The 18,000-nt window shown below is 52.1% G+C and overlaps 2 protein-coding genes across 6 annotated transcripts in view; one reads left to right on the top strand and one right to left on the bottom strand.

Moving 5' to 3' along the window:
* Window positions 1-18,000, bottom strand: part of RNF14 (ring finger protein 14) — a 46,776-nt gene that overhangs the window by 24,382 nt on the left and 4,394 nt on the right. The window contains exon 1 of one of the 3 annotated variants that reach the window (XM_067732098.1): window positions 17,082-17,203. The exons of 1 other annotated variant lie outside the window; for it this stretch is intronic. The gene's annotated coding sequence lies outside the window, so the exon portion shown is untranslated. Of the gene's footprint in view, window positions 1-16,981; window positions 17,204-18,000 lie in introns of those variants that run through there. One more of the 3 variants, XM_067732099.1, reaches the window with a different exon arrangement.
* Window positions 4,848-17,861, top strand: PCDH12 (protocadherin 12). Of its 3 annotated transcripts, XM_067732083.1 has the most exons (4): window positions 4,853-8,077; window positions 11,481-11,578; window positions 13,509-13,660; window positions 17,005-17,861. In XM_067732083.1, exons 1-4 carry the CDS (start codon window positions 5,198-5,200, stop codon window positions 17,472-17,474), a joined length of 3,600 nt encoding a protein of 1,199 aa, XP_067588184.1. In that variant the 5' UTR covers window positions 4,853-5,197; the 3' UTR covers window positions 17,475-17,861. The 3 variants fall into 3 exon arrangements, 1 of the variants encoding a protein (XP_067588184.1); XR_010942148.1 differs by lacking the exon at window positions 17,005-17,861 and having other exon boundaries at window positions 4,848-8,077; window positions 11,250-11,578; window positions 13,509-13,560; XR_010942149.1 differs by lacking the exon at window positions 11,481-11,578 and having other exon boundaries at window positions 4,850-8,077; window positions 17,005-17,140.

Raw genomic sequence — 18,000 nt, 5'->3', positions numbered from 1 at the left:
TGAAATTCAAATTTAACAGGGCACAGTATATTTTTATTTGTTAAATCTGGCAAACTATTTCTGGGCTAATAACCCTATGTAGAAGAGAGGGCTGAAGAGAGTTATCTGGTGGACATGCCCATACCTGGGAGTCAGAAGGAAGGCAAACCAAAGGAGGATTCAGAGAAGCAGATAGAAGAGCCTGCAGAAATACGGAAGAAGAACCAGCTGTGCGCAGAGCTTCTGCGGAGCATTGACACAAGCACGGGGGGAGGTGGGGACCAGGAGGATGCTCAGTGAGAAAGGCCTGATGGCTGTAGAGTTTGGCCCTTACAAGGTTGTTGGTGCTTCTAAGAAGTTCTATGTCAGTGGTTCTCAGTGAGGTTGGGGTGGAGAAGGGGTGCGTGGCAGAATGACCTACAGTATATCAGAACCAAAATCTACATGCTGGAAGTAGCCCTCTCCCCCTCTAAGGATCGGGGAGAGAGACATAAGTGTTACCCTTATCAACTCAGAATTTATGTGGTCTGTTCGGGGGGGCCGTGTTGTGGTTACTAAAGCACAAAATAAATGATAAATCTTTTCTTGCATTTATCTTGAAAACCACGCAGGTGATCCACAGTTTACAACTATCTGTTGGAAAGTCCTTATCTTCAATCTACTTCCTTCACAGCCTCTGCCCGTTCTGTAGGGTACCTCCCTCCACAATATCCTCAAGCTTCAGCAATCCCCCACCCCCTCATCTATTTTTCCTTTTATTATGTAGATCAATTAGGCCTCTCTTGCCAGCAAAAAAGGTCCAATCAACTTTCTCAATCCGGTCCCAAATGATCTGAAAGATGAAGCATTTTCAGAGAGGGGGTAATAGAGCTGGCAATTATAAAATTCTCTTTGGCAGGCTGCGAAAGAGAAAAGTATGAATTTTCTTGCCCTGTTCCTGGTATTTTGAAAAGCTTTTCAAGTGATCGTGATACGTGGACGCTTCTGAGAGATACCACTCTTAATCAAGACACAAAGCCTTTTCATTTCTTGAAAAGTCTTATTTCTTGGCAAATTTCTCCCTGCAAAGTGCATTCTTCTCTCTGCTCTTTGCCCAGAAAGAGGTGCCCTTGTGTGGGAATGGACATCCGTGGTCTGTCCCAACAGAGATCACAGAGTGCGGGCCAGGACCAGGTGACCCAGAACAGACACTTGAGTCTCCCAGCCAATGGCCCTGGCTACACTGCCTCCAATTTCAACAAGGTCTTGCTGAAAAAAAGAGGCAGACCTTAGGTGGTCCAGTCACCTCCCCAACCAGAATGATCCTGAGGATGAAGCTTCCCAGTTTCATCAACACTGCCTTGGTGGGTGGTGATGACTATGGCCAGCGACTGGGCAGATTCACAGGGGGCCCTGGGGGTGAGCAGCCAACCCCGCAGGACATTCATAGGTGGGGCATGATCTTAGCCTTCCTCCAGCTGGTCTTCAAGTCCCCCAAGGGTCAGAGTCCCACCCTGCTGGTCTGACCCCTCAAGGTTCCTCAGGACACCAGGGATCCTCTGACCCCCCCACCCTTCTCACTTCACTCCCCGACCCCTCCCAAACAACGGACCCAAGTGTGAACAACCCCAAGGCTGGTGGTGAACAAGGCTTCATGCACCAAGCCCAAGCCTGCCCTCTTTTCAAAAAGAGGGAGGCTGTCCTCAGCTATTTCGGACCTATTTCAGAGGACTTCTGCTCCTTCAAACCTATTTTCAAAACTCAGGATGATGAAGGCTCTCCAGATAAACTCCAGTTTCACCCCCTGATGTGTGGCGGCTAAAGATCAACTGACCCTGTAGCCAAAAAGGAGGAGGAAATATTACTAAAAGGGGACCTCGTTCCCAGAGGTAATAGCCTTTAAAAGGTCTGGTTTGCTGACTTTGGACTCTTAAAGGGTTGTCTTAGCTTCCTGCCCCCAACGTGAGTAAAACAGAGAACAAGAAAAAAACCACCTACGAAATCCAAATTCAAAATTTTTCTTGGCCTGTGAGTCCATTTTTTACATCCCCGAATCCCAGTCAAGGCAACACACACACACACACACACACACACACACACACACACACACACACACAATCAATGCCCTTTCCAGAATATAAATGTTAACACATGTAAAATCATGAATTCCATAATTCCTCCTGTGGGCGTTGGGTCACATTAGGTTTCCCACTAAGTGAAATGATTGTCACCTGGGTATAGCTCCTTCCATTGTGTTGTACGTAGCACAGGAACACGGGTCTGGAGTTGTGGACATTTGATAACTCCAGCCACCCACCTCCCTGCCTCTGTGGCTTTCCTGCCTTTGGCCACCAGATGGCACTCTAGAAACGTTCTCAGCACCAGAGTCTCCTGTACCAAAGCTCCCCTGCATTACTCCCAGCTGGCCTTCTTCTTCCCTCTTCTCTGTTCCCTTTCAATCGACGTCCCAGAGTACAGTTGAAGGGGCTTTGTGGAGGGCAAATGTGCGTGATCTTGGGCAAGCTACCCTTGCTCAGCTTCTTCACCCCTATGGCCTGGTTGTGAGGGTGGCATGGGACGATGCAGGTAAAACACTCGGGACAAAGCTTGGCAGGTAGCTGCTATTCTCATCAGTCTGCTCAGACCCCTTCCAAAGCTCTGCATGGCCTTCAGGACAAGGTCCAAATCCTGAGCACGGGGTCCCAGGCCTTCCGTCATCTGGCGGCCCCTGCTGACACCCCCAGCCCACCGTCCTCCTCCCCACTCGCACAGGCCCTCGTGTGGGACTGCGAGAAGCAAGGTCGCCCACCTCCAGCCTCTTCCATTCTGCTCCCTCCACCTGCTCGCACCTGCCCCCCCCCCACTGTTCCCCGTCCTTCAGGGTGTGTCGGAGGGTCCTCCAGGAGGAGCCTCCCCTGATCCCTAAGCCTGACTCTGGAGCGATCCACTGGACCCACTTCTTTCATTTTCCCCACCCTGGCTTGAGACTACAAGCCCCTTGGGGGTCACTTTGTCTTGCTCACTGCCTTGCACATAGTAGGATGGGTGAGGGCCAGACAGTGAGGCCGCCATGCAGGCTGACTGTCACCAGAGGGCCTGGGGCCCACGCTGGTTCCCCTTGCAGGGCAGGTAGCACTGGGCCCTCGCCCGAGATGAAGAAGCCCTGGGAAATGAGCCTTCCTGGCCAAGAAGGCGGAGGAAAAAATGTGAAGGGACAAATGCAAGACCATTTTTACCATTTGCATTCGAGGTATAAAGCCTGGCAAACAGTACAAGGCAAACGAGTCCCATGTAATGAGTGCTTTCTCTGTGCCAGGCACTGCAGCAAGCCTTCACTTGCATTATCTCATCAAATCCTTACCACAGACTCGGGAGATGGGTGACAGCCATGCTCTACAGAGAAGGAAACTGAGGCCCAAAGAGGTTATGTGACTTGTGCCACGTCTCCGAGCTATTGAGTGTTCTGTCTTCAGAGCCAGACTGTAGGAAACACCCCATTGGATTCAGGCCCCTTGCTATTGGGAAACCTCCAGGGGTAGAATATGAAAGGATAGGGTGTGGGAAAGAGAATACAGAGGGGAAGGGGGGTGCAAGGTGAGGCTTAGGCCAGGGAGGTCCTCAGTCGCCCCATCCTAATGGCCACAAGCCCCCTGGCCAATGGGCCTGATTGGAGTCACTTGTGTCCCAACAGGCACCTCCAGCCCCAAGGACTGAGCTGCCAACACCCATTGAGGGGAAGCTGGCCCTTAACTCCCATCACTTCAAAAGGTTTACAAACCTCTGGACTCAACCTCAAGGTAAAGTGCGAGACTGGACAATGGTGGGGGCAGTGGATGGAGGAGGAAATGAGAAGCAGCAAGTCACCTCAGGGCCACCCAAGCCAACTGCCCACTCGCCCCCCTCCTGGCCTCACCTCTGTGACGGGACTCTTGGACATGAACAGCAGTGGGAAGAGAAGAATTGGAGGAAGGGAGGGAAAGGGAGAGGAAGGTGTGGGAGAGGGAAAGGTATAAAAACCTCCAAGACCAAGGAGCAGGAGCTGGGGGATTCCCCCGAACAGGGGCTCAGGCTGGACCAGATGTGGAGAACAATGGGCCAGGAGGCTAGGGAGCCGGAAGGGAAGGGGGAGGGAGGCCACACCGTCGGGTCAGAAAGGTCATTGTACTTCAGGAGCCAAAGACACGGGCACTTTTGGCTCCTGAAGTATGTGGGCAGGGACTGACCCAGGGCCAGTGCAAGAGCCAGAGGCAGCCACAAGGTAGGCCAAGCTGGCAGATCACGCCACCCACCGCTAAGAACAACGTCATTGCCTACGACTCCGGGCCAATGTTTCATTTCATCCCCACGATTTCCTGCTGAGAGGGCTACTGTTGTTATTCCCATCTGTGCTCTTAAGATGAGGCCCAGAGAGGTTGAGTGACTTGTCCTACATGACCCAGCTGGGAAGTTGTGGAGTCAGGATTTGAACCCAGGCATTTTGGCTCTTATAGCCACTCTCTTAATCAGCGCTGCTTCCCATGAGACAAAAACGGGTGATGAGGGCGAAGTCAAGACTGAGAGGTAGACAAGTGTGGGAAAAAGGGGAATGGGAGAAGAATGACGGGAGATGACGGAAACAAAGAGAGACAAGGAAGGGAAGAGAGGCCAGGGTGTGACTTGCCCGGGAGGGGCTCAGGCTCTCTGCTCACTTGGCCACAGCAGGGGCTCCCCTCCCCTCAGTGGCTGCCTTGCCACATGGACGGCACCTTCCCATCCGGCCTGTCCCCAGCCGCATCCTCCTCAGCGGCGGGCCACTCAGCTTCATGGAAACTCTCTTTCTCTAATTGGCATAGAAACTCATAGCCCTCCCTTTTCCTGTAGGTGGGGTTTCCATAGGAAAAAGCTGCTTCTCTGTTTCCCCAGCCTAGCAACTGTTTGGAAGTCAGATCCCCACATCCTGCTCTACTGGGTCAAGTCCCTCCTGGACCGGCTCTTGTCCATCATTTGCTAACGGGGACCAACAGTGCCCCTGAACAATTTTCCTTCATTGGTCCTTGGACCCCTCAAATCTCTTCTGATGAAGATGGCCTCGCCTGGGAATTCTGCTGGCTCCATCAACTAATTATGGGACGAGGCTGTGCCAGCAGGTCTGGGGGCAGGAGAACAGGGCTAATCAAGCCCCCCAGGGAACACTGGAGGACTTGCCCAGCCTTCGAAGAACTCTAGCGGTTTCTGGATCTAGCCCACTCTGGCGGTAAGCATGATGCGACTTCTGCCACTTCTGCTGGGACTTTGGGGGCCAGGTGGCTACTTGTTCCTTTCAGGGGATTGTCAGGAGGTCGCCACTCTCACTGTGAAATATCAAGTGTCAGAGGAAGTACCGTCCGGCACAGTGATAGGGAAGCTGTCTCAGGAACTGGGCCGGGAGGAGAGGTCTGGGCGAGCAGGGGCTGCCTTCCAGGTCTTGCAGCTGCCTCAGGCGCTCCCCATCCAGGTGGACTCCAAGGACGGCCTGCTCAGCACCGGGAGGCGGCTGGACCGGGAGCAGCTTTGCCGGCAGCAGGACCCCTGCCTGGTTTCCTTTGACGTGCTTGCCACAGGGGATTTGGCTCTCATCCACGTGGAGATCCAGGTGCTGGACATCAACGACCACCAGCCTCAGTTTCCCAAAGGTGAGCAGGAGCTGGAAATCTCTGAGAGCGCCTCCCTGCGCACCCGGATCCCCCTGGACAGAGCTCTGGACCCAGACACTGGCCCCAACACTCTGCACTCCTACACGCTGTCTCCCAGCGAGCATTTTGCCCTGGATGTCATTGTGGGGCCCGATGAGACCAAACACGCGGAACTCGTGGTGGTGAAGGAGCTGGACCGGGAAATCCACTCATTTTTTGATCTGGTGTTAACTGCCTATGACAGTGGGAACCCCCCCAAGTCAGGCACCAGCTTGGTCAAGGTCAATGTCCTGGACTCCAATGACAATAGCCCTGTGTTTGCTGAGAGCTCGCTGGCACTGGAAATCCAAGAAGACGCTGCCCCTGGTACTCTCCTCATAAACTTGACTGCCACAGACCCTGATCAAGGCCCCAACGGGGAGGTGGAATACTTCCTCAGTAAGCACGTGCCTCCAGAGGTGCTGGACACCTTCAGTATTGATGCCAAGACAGGCCAGGTGATTCTGCGTCAACCCCTAGACTATGAGAAGAATCCTGCCTATGAGGTGGATGTCCAGGCAAGGGACCTGGGTCCCAATCCCATCCCAGCCCACTGCAAAATTCTCATCAAGGTCCTGGATGTCAATGACAACACCCCAAACATCCACATCACGTGGGCCTCCCAACCATCCCTGGTGTCCGAAGCTCTTCCCAAGGACAGTTTCATTGCTCTCATCATGGCAAATGACCTAGACTCAGGAAACAACGGCCTGGTCCACTGTTGGCTGAGCCAAGAGCTGGGCCACTTCAGGCTGAAGAGGACCAACGGCAACACATACATGCTGCTAACCAATGCCACGCTGGACAGAGAGCAGTGGCCGCAATACACCCTCACTCTTTTGGCCCAAGACCAAGGACCCCAGCCCTTATCAGTCAAGAAACAGCTCAGCATTCAGATCAGTGATGCCAACGACAACGCACCTGTGTTTGAGAAAAGCAGGTACCAGGTCTCCACTCGGGAAAACAACCTACCCTCTCTTCACCTCATTACCATCAAGGCCCATGATGCAGATCTGGGCGTTAATGGGAAAATCTCATACCACATCCAGGACTCCCCAGTTTCTCACTTGGTAGCTATTGACTCAGACACAGGCGAGGTCACCGCTCAGAGGTCACTGGACTATGAACAGATGGCCGGCTTCGAGTTCCTGGTGATCGCAGAGGACAGGGGGCAGCCCCAGCTTGCATCCAGTGTCTCTGTGTGGGTCAGCCTGCTGGATGCCAATGATAATGCCCCAGAGGTGATTCACCCCGTGCTCAGCGATGGGAAAGCCAGTCTCTCGGTGCTTGTAAATGCCTCCACAGGTCACCTGCTGGTGCCCATTGAAACTCCCAATGGCGTGGGTCCAGCAGGCACTGACATGCCACCACAGGCCACCCCCAGCTCCCGGCCATTCCTTTTGGTGACCATTGTAGCAAGAGATGCAGACTCGGGGGCAAATGGAGAGCTCCTCTACAGCATTCAGAGTGGGAACGAAGCCGGTCTCTTTGTCCTCAGCCCCCACCTGGGGCAGCTGTTCATCAACATCACCAATGCCAGCAGCCTCACGGGGAGTGAGTGGGAGCTGGAGATCGTGGTGGAAGACCGGGGCAGCCCCTCCTTACAGACCCGGGCCCTGTTGAGGGTCTTCTTCGTCACCAGTGTGGACCACTTGAGGGACTCAGCCCGTGAGCCTGGGGCTCTGAGCACATCGGTGCTCACGGTGATTTGCCTGGTCGTACTGCTGGCCATCTCCGGGTTGATCTTGGCTCTGATTATGTCCATTTGCCGGACGGAGAAGAAGGACAACAGGGCCTACAACTGTCGGGAGGCCGAGTCCACCTACCGTCACCAGCCCAAGAGGCCCCAGAAACACATCCAGAAGGCGGACATCCACCTCGTGCCTGTGCTCAGGGGCCAGGTGGATGAGCCTGGCGAAGCTGGGCAGCCCCCCAAGCACGTGGGCAAGGAAGCGATGATGGAAGCAGGCTGGGACCCCTGCCTGCAGGCCCCCTTTCATCTCACACCGACCCTGTACAGGACTCTGCGTAACCAAGGTAACCAGGGAACGCTGGCCGAGAGCCGAGAGGTGCTGCAGGACACTGTCAACCTCCTTTTCAACCATCCCAGGCAGAGGAATGCCTCCCGGGAGAACCTGAACCTTCCCGAGCCCCAACCTGCGACGGGCCAGCCCCGCTCAAGGCCCCTGAAGGTTGCGGGCAGCCCCACAGGGAGGGTGCCTGGGGACCAGGGCAGTAAGGAGGCCCCGCTGAGCCCGCCGGCCTCCTCTGCAACCCTGAGGCGGCAGCGGAATCTCCATGGCAAAGTAGCCCCTGAGAAAGAGTCAGGCCCCCGTCAGATCCTGCGGAGCCTGGTCCGGCTGTCTGTGGCTGCCTTTGCGGAGCGGAACCCCGTAGAGGAGCTCACTGTGGATTCGCCTCCTGTTCAGGTAACTCGGTGTGGGCAGCTCCCTCTCTTGTCAGCCCCCCTCACCCGCCCACAACAGCATCAGACCCCATTACCCTCACATTCTTCACATTCATTCCTCAAGCTCACCACGCACTTTAGGATGCATTGGGTGCAGTGGTTCAGGGCACAGCTCTGGGGTCAACAGAATTTAGCTGTGTGATCCTGGACAAATGACTTACTGTCTCTGAGCCTTAGTTTCCTTCTCTATAAAATAGGGATGACAGTAAGAGCATCTGCCTTGCAGAATTGTCCTAAGGATCTGGTCAGTTAATTCCTATATGAGCACTCACTTAGAGTGCCTTGTGCAAGTAGACACAGAGCAAAGGTAGTGATTGAGAGTACAAGCTTTGGAGCAAGGCTGCCCAGGTTCAAATTCTGGCTCCACCTCTTCCAAGCTGTGAACCACAGGGAAGTCACTCAGCTTCTCTGTTGAAGTTGCCCAAGTTAACAGCACCCATCTCCCAAGTTTGCTTGAAGGTAATAAAGTGAATGTGCTTAAAGCCTCTAGAATAGCGTCTGGCGTGTAGTCAGCACTCAGAAAATGATTATGATGATTTCTGCAAAGCTCTTCTCCATTTCACCTGCCCTCATCTCATCTGGGCAACCTCCGGGTGAAGCAAGCCGGCATAGGCATCATTGCCCCCAGGCTCAGGGGCTGCATTTGACCTGCCTGAGACCCCAGAGCTTGCCAGCTAGGCCTATGGGATAGGACAGTGGAAACAACCTTGGAACTTGGGAGTTAGGCAGATCTAGGTTCCAGTTTCAGCACAGCCACTTTAGGAGCTGGGCAACATTAACATCTGAGCCTTATTTTCTTCATCTATAAAACGGGGATTGTGATGCCAAACTTAGCTGTGTCTACCTCCCAGGGGGTTGAGAATTAAACGGGATGATGAATGGCTGTGTCCAGTGACCTAGGATTTACTGGACACACCTGGGAAAGCTTTTTCCGGGACGGTGTCTGATCTCACACCCGTATCAACTCCTCTGAACCCCAGATCATTTTCCCTGTGCCAGGCTGCCCGCCCAAGGCACACTTCTGTCATGAGCCAGGCTATCAGCTCATGTTTCCTGCGGAGCAAGGACACAGCTTCCTTCCCCCACCCCTTCCCCAGGAAGCCACCTCGAGAGGGCCCAGCTGCTCTCTCAGGAGTCCTGCCCTGGGCTCTGTGCAGCCCCAGAAGTTGCCCAGAGCCATGCATTCATTCATTTGTTCATTCATTCATTCACCCATTCATTCATCAAATGCTTATTGAATGAGCTCTTTGTGCCAAACACTGTGCTGGTGGTTGGCAAACAGAGAGAGCAGATAGCAAGCCCTGTGGGTGACCCCACTGGGGTGAAAGAGAGGAGGGTACCAAGTTGGGATCAAGTTGAGGGTAAGAGGCAGCTTGCCTAATGCTTGTCTTTCTGGTAGCACAGTGCCACAGTGGAGTCAGATCCCAGTTCAAAGTCCAACCCTGCCTCTAATTGCTGTGTAGCCCCTGTGAGCCTCAGGTGCCACACCTGTAAAGTGGATATAATGGTATCTCTTTCCTTGGGTTACTGAAGAATGACATGAGATTATATACCACTGGACAGTTATTAAGTGCTTATCATAAGATCTATTCCTAAGTAATTTATAGACTTTCACTCATTTAATTCTCATAGCCACAACCAACACATGACCTGAGTCTCATTTTTATTCCCTTTTTTTTTTTTTTACTGCTGAGGAAACTGAGGGTCAGAATGCTTAAGTAATTCCTCAAGGCCACACAGATGGGAAGTGGAACAGGGGCAGATTTAGGACTTGAACCCAAGTCTGACTCCAGAGTCTGGACTCTAACTGTGAAATGACAGCCTGAATGACAGCATACAACTTAGGGTTTGGCACTCAGGGAGTTTCCCTGAAGTAGCAGCTGTCACTCGAAAACAGGGTGGCAGGTGCTTGTAGGAGGGTTTCTGGGCCTGAGCCAGGAGGTGAGAACTGCCCTGAGGCAGGCAATGGGACCCTGGCCCTCCCACATCACAGTGAAACCCCAGTCCTGGCCACATCCCCTTGCAACTCTCCTCTGAGGTTGGCATTTTCTGTCTTGAGCTGCCCAGAGGGCAGAGGGACCCTCTCAGGGAAGAGGGGGGCTGGGCCCAGTTGGGAGGCAGACGCAGCATTTCTAGGAGGAACAACCCAAACCCCTTGACTCTGCAGAGCATTTCAAACTTTCAAACCACCTAATTAATCCTGACAACCCTGTAAAGAAGTCTGGGTGGTATTTTTAGATCCACCTTAGAGATGAGGAAACTGAGGTCTGAGTATGTCTAAAAACCTGCCTGACATCACAGAACAAGCTAGAAACGCCCTTGACTTGGTCTGTTGCCTTCTCCCTCACAAGGGCCTGTGGGGCCTCACCCTGACGTCTCACCCACCCCTGCCCCATTCACCAGCCTTTCTGAAACGCCACCGTCTCCTCTGGCCTTTCAGCTTGAGCACCTTCTGACCGAAACTCCCTTCCTCCCTCACCCTGGCCCTCACCCTCTCTCCACTTGCCAAGCCCCTGTGGAACCTCCGGGTCTCAGCAGAGGCGCCTGGCATGTAGTATGAACTCAGAAAACATATGTTGAAATAAGTGAATTACTTCCCCCTGTATCCACAGCCCCACCCCGTAACTCCCTCCTTGCTGCAAGCTGGGTGAGGGGCCTTCCTCTGCTCCACTTGACCTCCATCGTTTCTCATCCCTGGTGCAACCCCCCATAGCAGCTGCTGTGTCCTGTCTCCCCTGACTGTCCTCCCTGGCAGACTGGGAACTCCCTGAGGGCAGAGACTGGGCCTTGTTCTCACTCTTACCCCCCCAGCAAGCACTCGGCGTGGCACAAACAAGCTCTCATTAAATACTTGTCGAGCGAATGAAAGGATGAATAAACGAATGATTCAAAGACACCCTTCTGCCTTCTGTACAACATAGTCTTACATCTGGCCCGCCAACAATGGCTCAGTCTTTGAACATCACTGAAGCGGGGGAAATAACACTTTACAATAATCCTTATCGAGGTTATAATACATTTACAGTCAGGACATGCCCTTTTCACCCCCGTCCCACCGCTTCCACCGGGAGCTGGTCTCCTGGGGGAATGAGAGTTGGGGGACAGGCCCAGAGGGTTCTCATTCTCTCTCTCAGACTCCCAGGTCCCGGGAATTTGTAGTTGACACATGGCCAAGCAGGGAACCTGTCTGCACACATCCCTGCCTCCGTCACCATCACCGTTCACCATCCCCCATCCGATCCACGAACATCTGAAGCTGGAGGAAAGACTATAAAAAGAAAGCGCCGGCATTGAGGGAAACATCCGGTGAGGAAGTGTGCTGGGTCGGAATTGTGTGGAGTCAACAGATTTTTCCTGTCTTGTAGCAAATCTCCCAGCTGCTGTCCTTGCTGCATCAGGGCCAATTCCAGCCCAAACCAAACCACCGGGGAAATAAGTACTTGGCCAAGCCCGGCGGCAGCAGGTAAGCTGCACGTAGCCCCCACTGGCTTCTCAAGCCCCCCACCAGCCTGCCCTCACCCTTGCAGCCTCTGTGCCTTGAGGAAGGGTGAGCACATCCCAGACGCTGCTCCCCTGGGAGACTGCAGCGAACAGCATCCATTCCCCCACCCAGGCATCCTGGTCCTGGAGCAACTGTATTAATAGTATTTACAGGACCCGAGTCACTAAGGAAGTGACTTCATCCCTGAGGCTCTGATTATCTATCTGTTCCCTGATTGCAGAGGTGCTGGGCTATGAACTTTAAATCTGTAACGTTTAGCTCTTTCTCTTGACACTTAAACATAATATGAAGGCTCCTGGCTAAGGATGTGGGTGTGTGGGTGTGTTCCTTTGGGCCATCCTAGAATTAAAGAGACCTCAAGAGGACATCTAATTTAACTCCCTCTTGCTACAGATGGAGAAACTGAGGCTCTAAGTAGTTTGATCCAACCCAGCTATGTAAACTTGAGCAAAGCAAGCCTCAGGGATGCAGTTTCTCATCCATGAAACAGAGGTCACCACACTTCCTCGTAGTGATGGGGTAAGGATTTAATGATCACACGCATTCTAAGCCCATGGCCCAGTGCCTGGCACATGGGAGGTACACAAACAATGCTAAGTCCTTTCCCCTTAAAGTGATTTTGCTCAAGGTCAAATAGCCAGTGAGTGGCAAAGCTGGGACCAGCTCTCAGGACACTGACTTCCGGTTCAGTGCTCTTGCTGTGACAACTTACAGTCTTTTTTTTGTTGTTTTTTTTTTTTGCAAAGATAGCTAGAAATAGTGTAGAGTAGCGGTGAGCACACACATTCCAGAGTCGTAACAGCCCGGATTTGAATTCTTACTTAATTTGTGGGGACCTTGGGCAAGCTACCTAATCTTCACAAATCTTGGTTTTCTCATTTGTAAAATGAGGACAACAAGAGAACCCCTTACAGACGTGAAAGGTTTGATGAGAAGGTAAATATACCTTGCAAAGCATATGTCTGACTCAGAGTAATTGCTCAATAAACATTAGTTGTTGCCATTACTTGCAAACTTGCTACCCCTGCATAGGAGCAGAAATGGCCACAGAAAAAAAGCAGCAAGGACCCCCAGGCCTTAAAGGGAGCTTTTCCAGATGCTGGGATGAGGCGCCAGGCCTGTCCCCACCATGCTAAGGTAGTCCCAGGAACTGGCCTCCCCCAGGTGATAGAGAGGGTCTTTGGGAGGGAGGGGTCAGGGAGACAGCAAGAGACACCATAGTAGATTCTGAGTAGCTTTCGGATGCCTCACCTCTGCTGCATCCTCTATTGACCTGCTCTTCTGGTCTGCGATTTAGCCTCAAATAGGGAGGAAGGAACATTCAGTCACTCAGTCCACAAAGTATTTATTAAGCACCTACTATGTGCCAAGTCCTATTCTGAGCACTGGTGAGAGAGCAGGGGATGAGACAGACAAATATCCCTGCCCTCACTGGAGCTCATACTCAGATAGAGGGATGGAGGGGTGGAAGGATGACTGCATTAGATCACCCAAAGTTTACTAAACTCCTATTCCATGCCAGGTAATGAGAAGCAATGGAGGGACAATGGTGAGTAATATCAGGGCATTCATAGTCACTTCTGTTTGCTGACTGCTTACAACACTGTGCTAAGCTCTTTACATGCAACACCTCATTTTACCCCCATAACGCCCCATGAGGTGGGTGTTATTTATTACTCCCATTTTACAGATGAGGAAGCAGACTCAGAGTAGGCAGGAGGGCTGGGATCAAGTAACCCAGATTGGTCTGACTCTGAAGGCTGGGCTGTGGACCCACTTCCCTCTGTGGATGAATGAATGCTGGCATGAATAGAAGACTATTCATGAGCAGGAATGAATGAAACTATGTGTGAATTTCCTCACTCACGGACTGTGTTGGCTCCCTTTGCAGGAGTGCAATCCCAGACACAGATGGCCCAGGTGCCAGGGCTGGTGGCCAGGCAGAACCAGATCAGGAGGAAGGGCCCTTGGACCCTGAGGAGGACCTCTCTGTGAAGCAGCTGCTAGAAGAAGAGCTGTCGAACCTGCTGGACCCCTACACAGGTAGGGACTCCCCAGGGTCACCCCGACCCCGCTTCTGCCCCCATCGTACCCTCCTGTGCCCAGGCTTCAGAGTTCTGCTCCAATCCACTGCAGGAAAACAGCCATTCTATTTCTGGAGACTATCAGCAAAATTTTTTCACTTCCCCTGGAGCTTCAGATCTTCATTTGTTTAAAGATCAGATTCTACTTTGGTCATTCATTAAAAAAAATCATCATAAGAATAGTGAACAGTTACTGAGCTCTTGGTGTGTGCCAGGTACCAAGGAAGCATCTTATATACATTATCTCAGTTAAGCTTCCAAACAGTCTTTTCAGGTAGATATTATGAGCTCCAATTTAGAGATCAGCAAACTGAGGCTCAGAGAGGTAATACAGCCTGCCCTGAGTCACTTCAATGATTGAAGGGAAGCCATCCTGAGCCCACCTACCATCAGGGGACCTCTCTCTACCTCCTAAACCACTCATCTGCATTTCTTTGATGTCTTTAAATACCCTTTTACCCTGAGAATTCAAGAATCTGCCAGCTCCCTCCGCCCCCGCATCAGTCAGCCCCCTTCAGGTAACACACAGTAAGTCCAACCTACGCTGATTTTCTGTTTCTGTAGTTAATAATCTGCTCTTCATCTGGACATATTCTGTGCGCTGAAGGCATGACAGGGACTTCCCTTTCCTTGGTTAAAAAAATAGATAGCTAACTTTTATTGAGTGCTTTCTATGTGCTAGTCCCTGTTCTAATTGCCTCATGAGAAAATCTTCTGAGATAGGGACTATTCGTTATCCCCATTTCATAAAGGAAAAAAACTGAGGGGCCAGGGTGTTCAGTAATTTTCCCAAGGTTGTGCAGCCAATGGTTATTAACCCAGGCAGTGTGGCTCTAAATTAAAATTAAGTAAAATGAAATCTAATTAAAATCAAGTAAAATGAAAAATTCAGTTCCTCAGTCATATCAGCCACATTTCCGGAGCTCAGTAGCTACGTGTGGCTAATGGATATTGCTTGGGACAGCACAAATCTACAGAGCTTTACAGGACAGCATTGTCTAGAATGCGGAGCTGTGAGGTCCAATAGAGTAGCCACTGGCCACATGTGAAAATGGCTAGTACCAATGGAGATGTGATAGAAGTATAAAACACACTCCAGATTTTGAAGACTTAGTATGAAAAAAGAATGTAAAATATCTCATTAATAATTTTAAAAATACTGATTATGTGATAAAATGATCTTAAATATAAAAAAACTTTTACAAATTAATTTCACCTTCTCTTTCTACTTTTTAAATGTGGCTACTAGAAAATTTCAGACGACCTCAGTGCCTTGCATTATATCTGTGTGCACCAGCTCTGCGCTGGAGCCTGTGGGCTCAGTTCCCATGTGGTCCTGCTTCCCCACAGCACAGAGGGCAAAGAACACAGGGAGATGGTAACAAGTGGTGTGACGAAGAGCGCAGCAGGGGTAGAAGTGCCTGCGCTGCTCACAGGGCTGGACTGTGATGAGGCTACTGGGGAATGTGCCTGACACTGGGGTCTTGGCTGCATCAGATAAAAGCCCCACCTGAGGATGTGATGATGACCATATTTTACCGTTGCATGAGCTCACTGAATGCTTACAGCCACCTGACAAGATAAGTGCTACTATTTCACCACTTTGTGAGCGAAAAAGGAGGCTCAGAGAGGTTAAGCAAGTTTTTCAAGGTCACAATGCTCATAAGCTGCAAAGTTAGGAAATCAAATCCAGGTCTGCCCAGTGCCCACCTGCCGCGGAGTGAATTCATCATCACATTTCAGCCATTCTCCTACACTCCACTGATTTTCTCATTCCAAGCTTCATTCCTTCCAAAGCTCTCTGACCCTTGTGCAAGGAAAAGCCTGATTCTGTAACACCAAAAGAGTTCTAAACTTATTACCCCAGAGTCTCAGGGCACTTAGGTTTACATTCCCCAAATGTCCAGGGTTAATATTTATGTCCATTCAATCATTCAATAAACGTTCACGAAGCCCCAGGCGTGGGCTGGACCAGTCGGGAAGGGGCGTGACCCTGCCTCACAGCCTGCACAGCCCCACACTGTGAAGGCAAGACCGAGGCTCATTTATCAATAGAAACAGCATTTACTGTATTTTGCAATAACTTTTCAAAATCACAAAAGTAATATTTGGTTAATATAGACAAATGTAGATAAACAAAAAGAGAATAAATCATTTCTGCCCAGGGGTAATTTCAGTTAACACTATGACGCGTCCCCTTCCAGTCTTTCATTCTATGCACAGAATTTAAAGCAGGGTACCTTAAGCAAATATTAAATACATGTTAAAGCAGATGTTGTGCTTTTTTTTTTTTTAAAGACACACATTCTTAACCACAAGGCCTATAATTTCTTCCCTCTGGCTTGGCCTCTATCATTGGGCCTGGAACTAGTTTTCTGAGACAGGATTTTCTGTTGAAGAGATGGGAAAAGGAGAAGTGTGATGGTGGGATTTGGGGCCTGGGGGACACTTTTTCACCGCCCCGGCCCTTCCCTGGGACAGCTCTTAGGCAGCCAGCCCCTTCACACGGTTTCCTGCAGCTTGAGAGGGGAAGGTTGAGGAGTTGAGAGCATGGGGCCAGGAGGCAACAGTACAGACCTTAGTAGGCCTGGGAAACCAGAGCCACCTAGCATCCAGGGGGAGGAAGGGCCAGCTCTTCAGAGAGTGGGTGCAGTGGTGCAGTGACAGGGGGCTTCCAAGTCATCAGACCTGGGGGTCAAATCTGGGCTTGGTTGCCTAGTAGCTGTGTGACAACTTCTTGGAACTTCAGTTTCCTCACCCATAAAATACTCTTGACTTCAAAGGTTTGTGTGGAGGTTAAATGAGATAATTATGTAAATTGCCTAGCACAGAAGTACTTAATAAGTGGTCACTATTATTATGAATAGGAACCGAAGGCAGCGCCAAGCCAGGAACTCCAGCAATGGCTAAAAACGGGGATTCCCCCACCCCCACCCCCGGCATCCTCAGCTAGTGGTGTCCTGAGGGAGTGAACATCCTGGCTGTACAGGGATGGATGAAGGACACCTAAACCTGAAACAGCCCCACGGACCGGTAGATGCTTTAGAAACGGGCCATTTCTAATTCTAGGCCTTCCTCCTCCCCCTGCCGCATCCTCACTCAGCTCACGCGCGGACATCAGTCGCTGCCTTCCTGCCCGGAGCGCTTCCCTGTCAGGGCCTCTTCCTTCCCGCCCACCTCCGGCCGCCCCATCGGTCCCCTCCATTTCCCTTTCCTCCTTTGTCCGGCGCCCCGCCCTGCCCACGACCCCACCCCCGCCCGCCATGGGCTCCGCCCTCACCGCGTCTCTTCCGCCCTTTGCAGGCCTGGCCCTGGACCGGCTGAGCGTCCCCGATCCGGCCTGGATGGCAAGACTCTCTTTGCCCCTCGCCACCAACTACCGTGACAACGTGTTCTCCCCGGACGCTGCGACCTCGGAGGAGCCCAGGACCTTCCAGACGTTCGGCAAGGCGCCGGGGCCCGAGCTGAGCCCGACGGGCACGCGGCTGGCCAGCACCTTCCTGTCGGAGATGAGCTCACTGTTGGAGATGCTGCTGGAGCAGCGCCCCGCCGTGCCGGTGGAGGCCGCCTCCGAGGTGCTGCGGCGGCTCTCAGTCTGCGGAAGGACCCTGAGTCTAGACCTAGCCACCAGCGGGGCCTCGGGCTCGGAAGGCCCTGGGGGCCGATCTGGAAAGAAGGGGGCCGAGGGCAGGACCAGCAGCGGCGGCAGCAGCAGGGACCTGTGGATCCAGGAACCAGGGGCCCCGGGAGATGTTAGGAAGCCCAGGCCCTGAGGACTCTGGGACAGGAGGTGGTTTCTCTAATCTTTGAACTCACTGACCAGAGGTGGCCTGAGAACTTAAGGTGACCAGTGCTGCCCCACAGAGGAGGCAGGAGCCCCAGGACAAACAGCGGGCTGACCAAAGCAACCCCTTGTTAGGGGCTGGCTCTGCCTGTGGATTTTTTGGAGGAGGAAGACAGTTGGCCGCTGAGATAAGTGTTTGCTGGCAAAACACATGTAAGAGCACAGAGGGTTCATCCTCCTGCAGAGCGGATGCCAAGGAGTGTCACAAGCAGGAAAGGATGGCCTGGGTGCACACTGGAGGGTGTGGGGGGCTGGATCCTGGGGCACCAGGCAAAGCTCTCTGACCTACTAATAAAGGAAAAGCAGTGGCTCGTTATCCTGTTTGCACCTGTCGAGAGGGAGGATGGAAGAATAGAGTGAAGGTTCTTTGTCATCCAGTCCCTGGCCAGAGGGTCATGCGGGGCCTGGACAGGAGGGTGCACAGTGTTAGGTAGGCAATGATGGACATGGGTACT

This window comes from Pseudorca crassidens, chromosome 3 (assembly GCF_039906515.1).
Source record: "Pseudorca crassidens isolate mPseCra1 chromosome 3, mPseCra1.hap1, whole genome shotgun sequence".
In the NCBI taxonomy this organism is placed as follows: domain Eukaryota; kingdom Metazoa; phylum Chordata; class Mammalia; order Artiodactyla; family Delphinidae; genus Pseudorca; species Pseudorca crassidens.
Note: the sequence above shows the minus strand (reverse complement) of the source record. Positions and strands in the feature narration are given on the sequence as shown.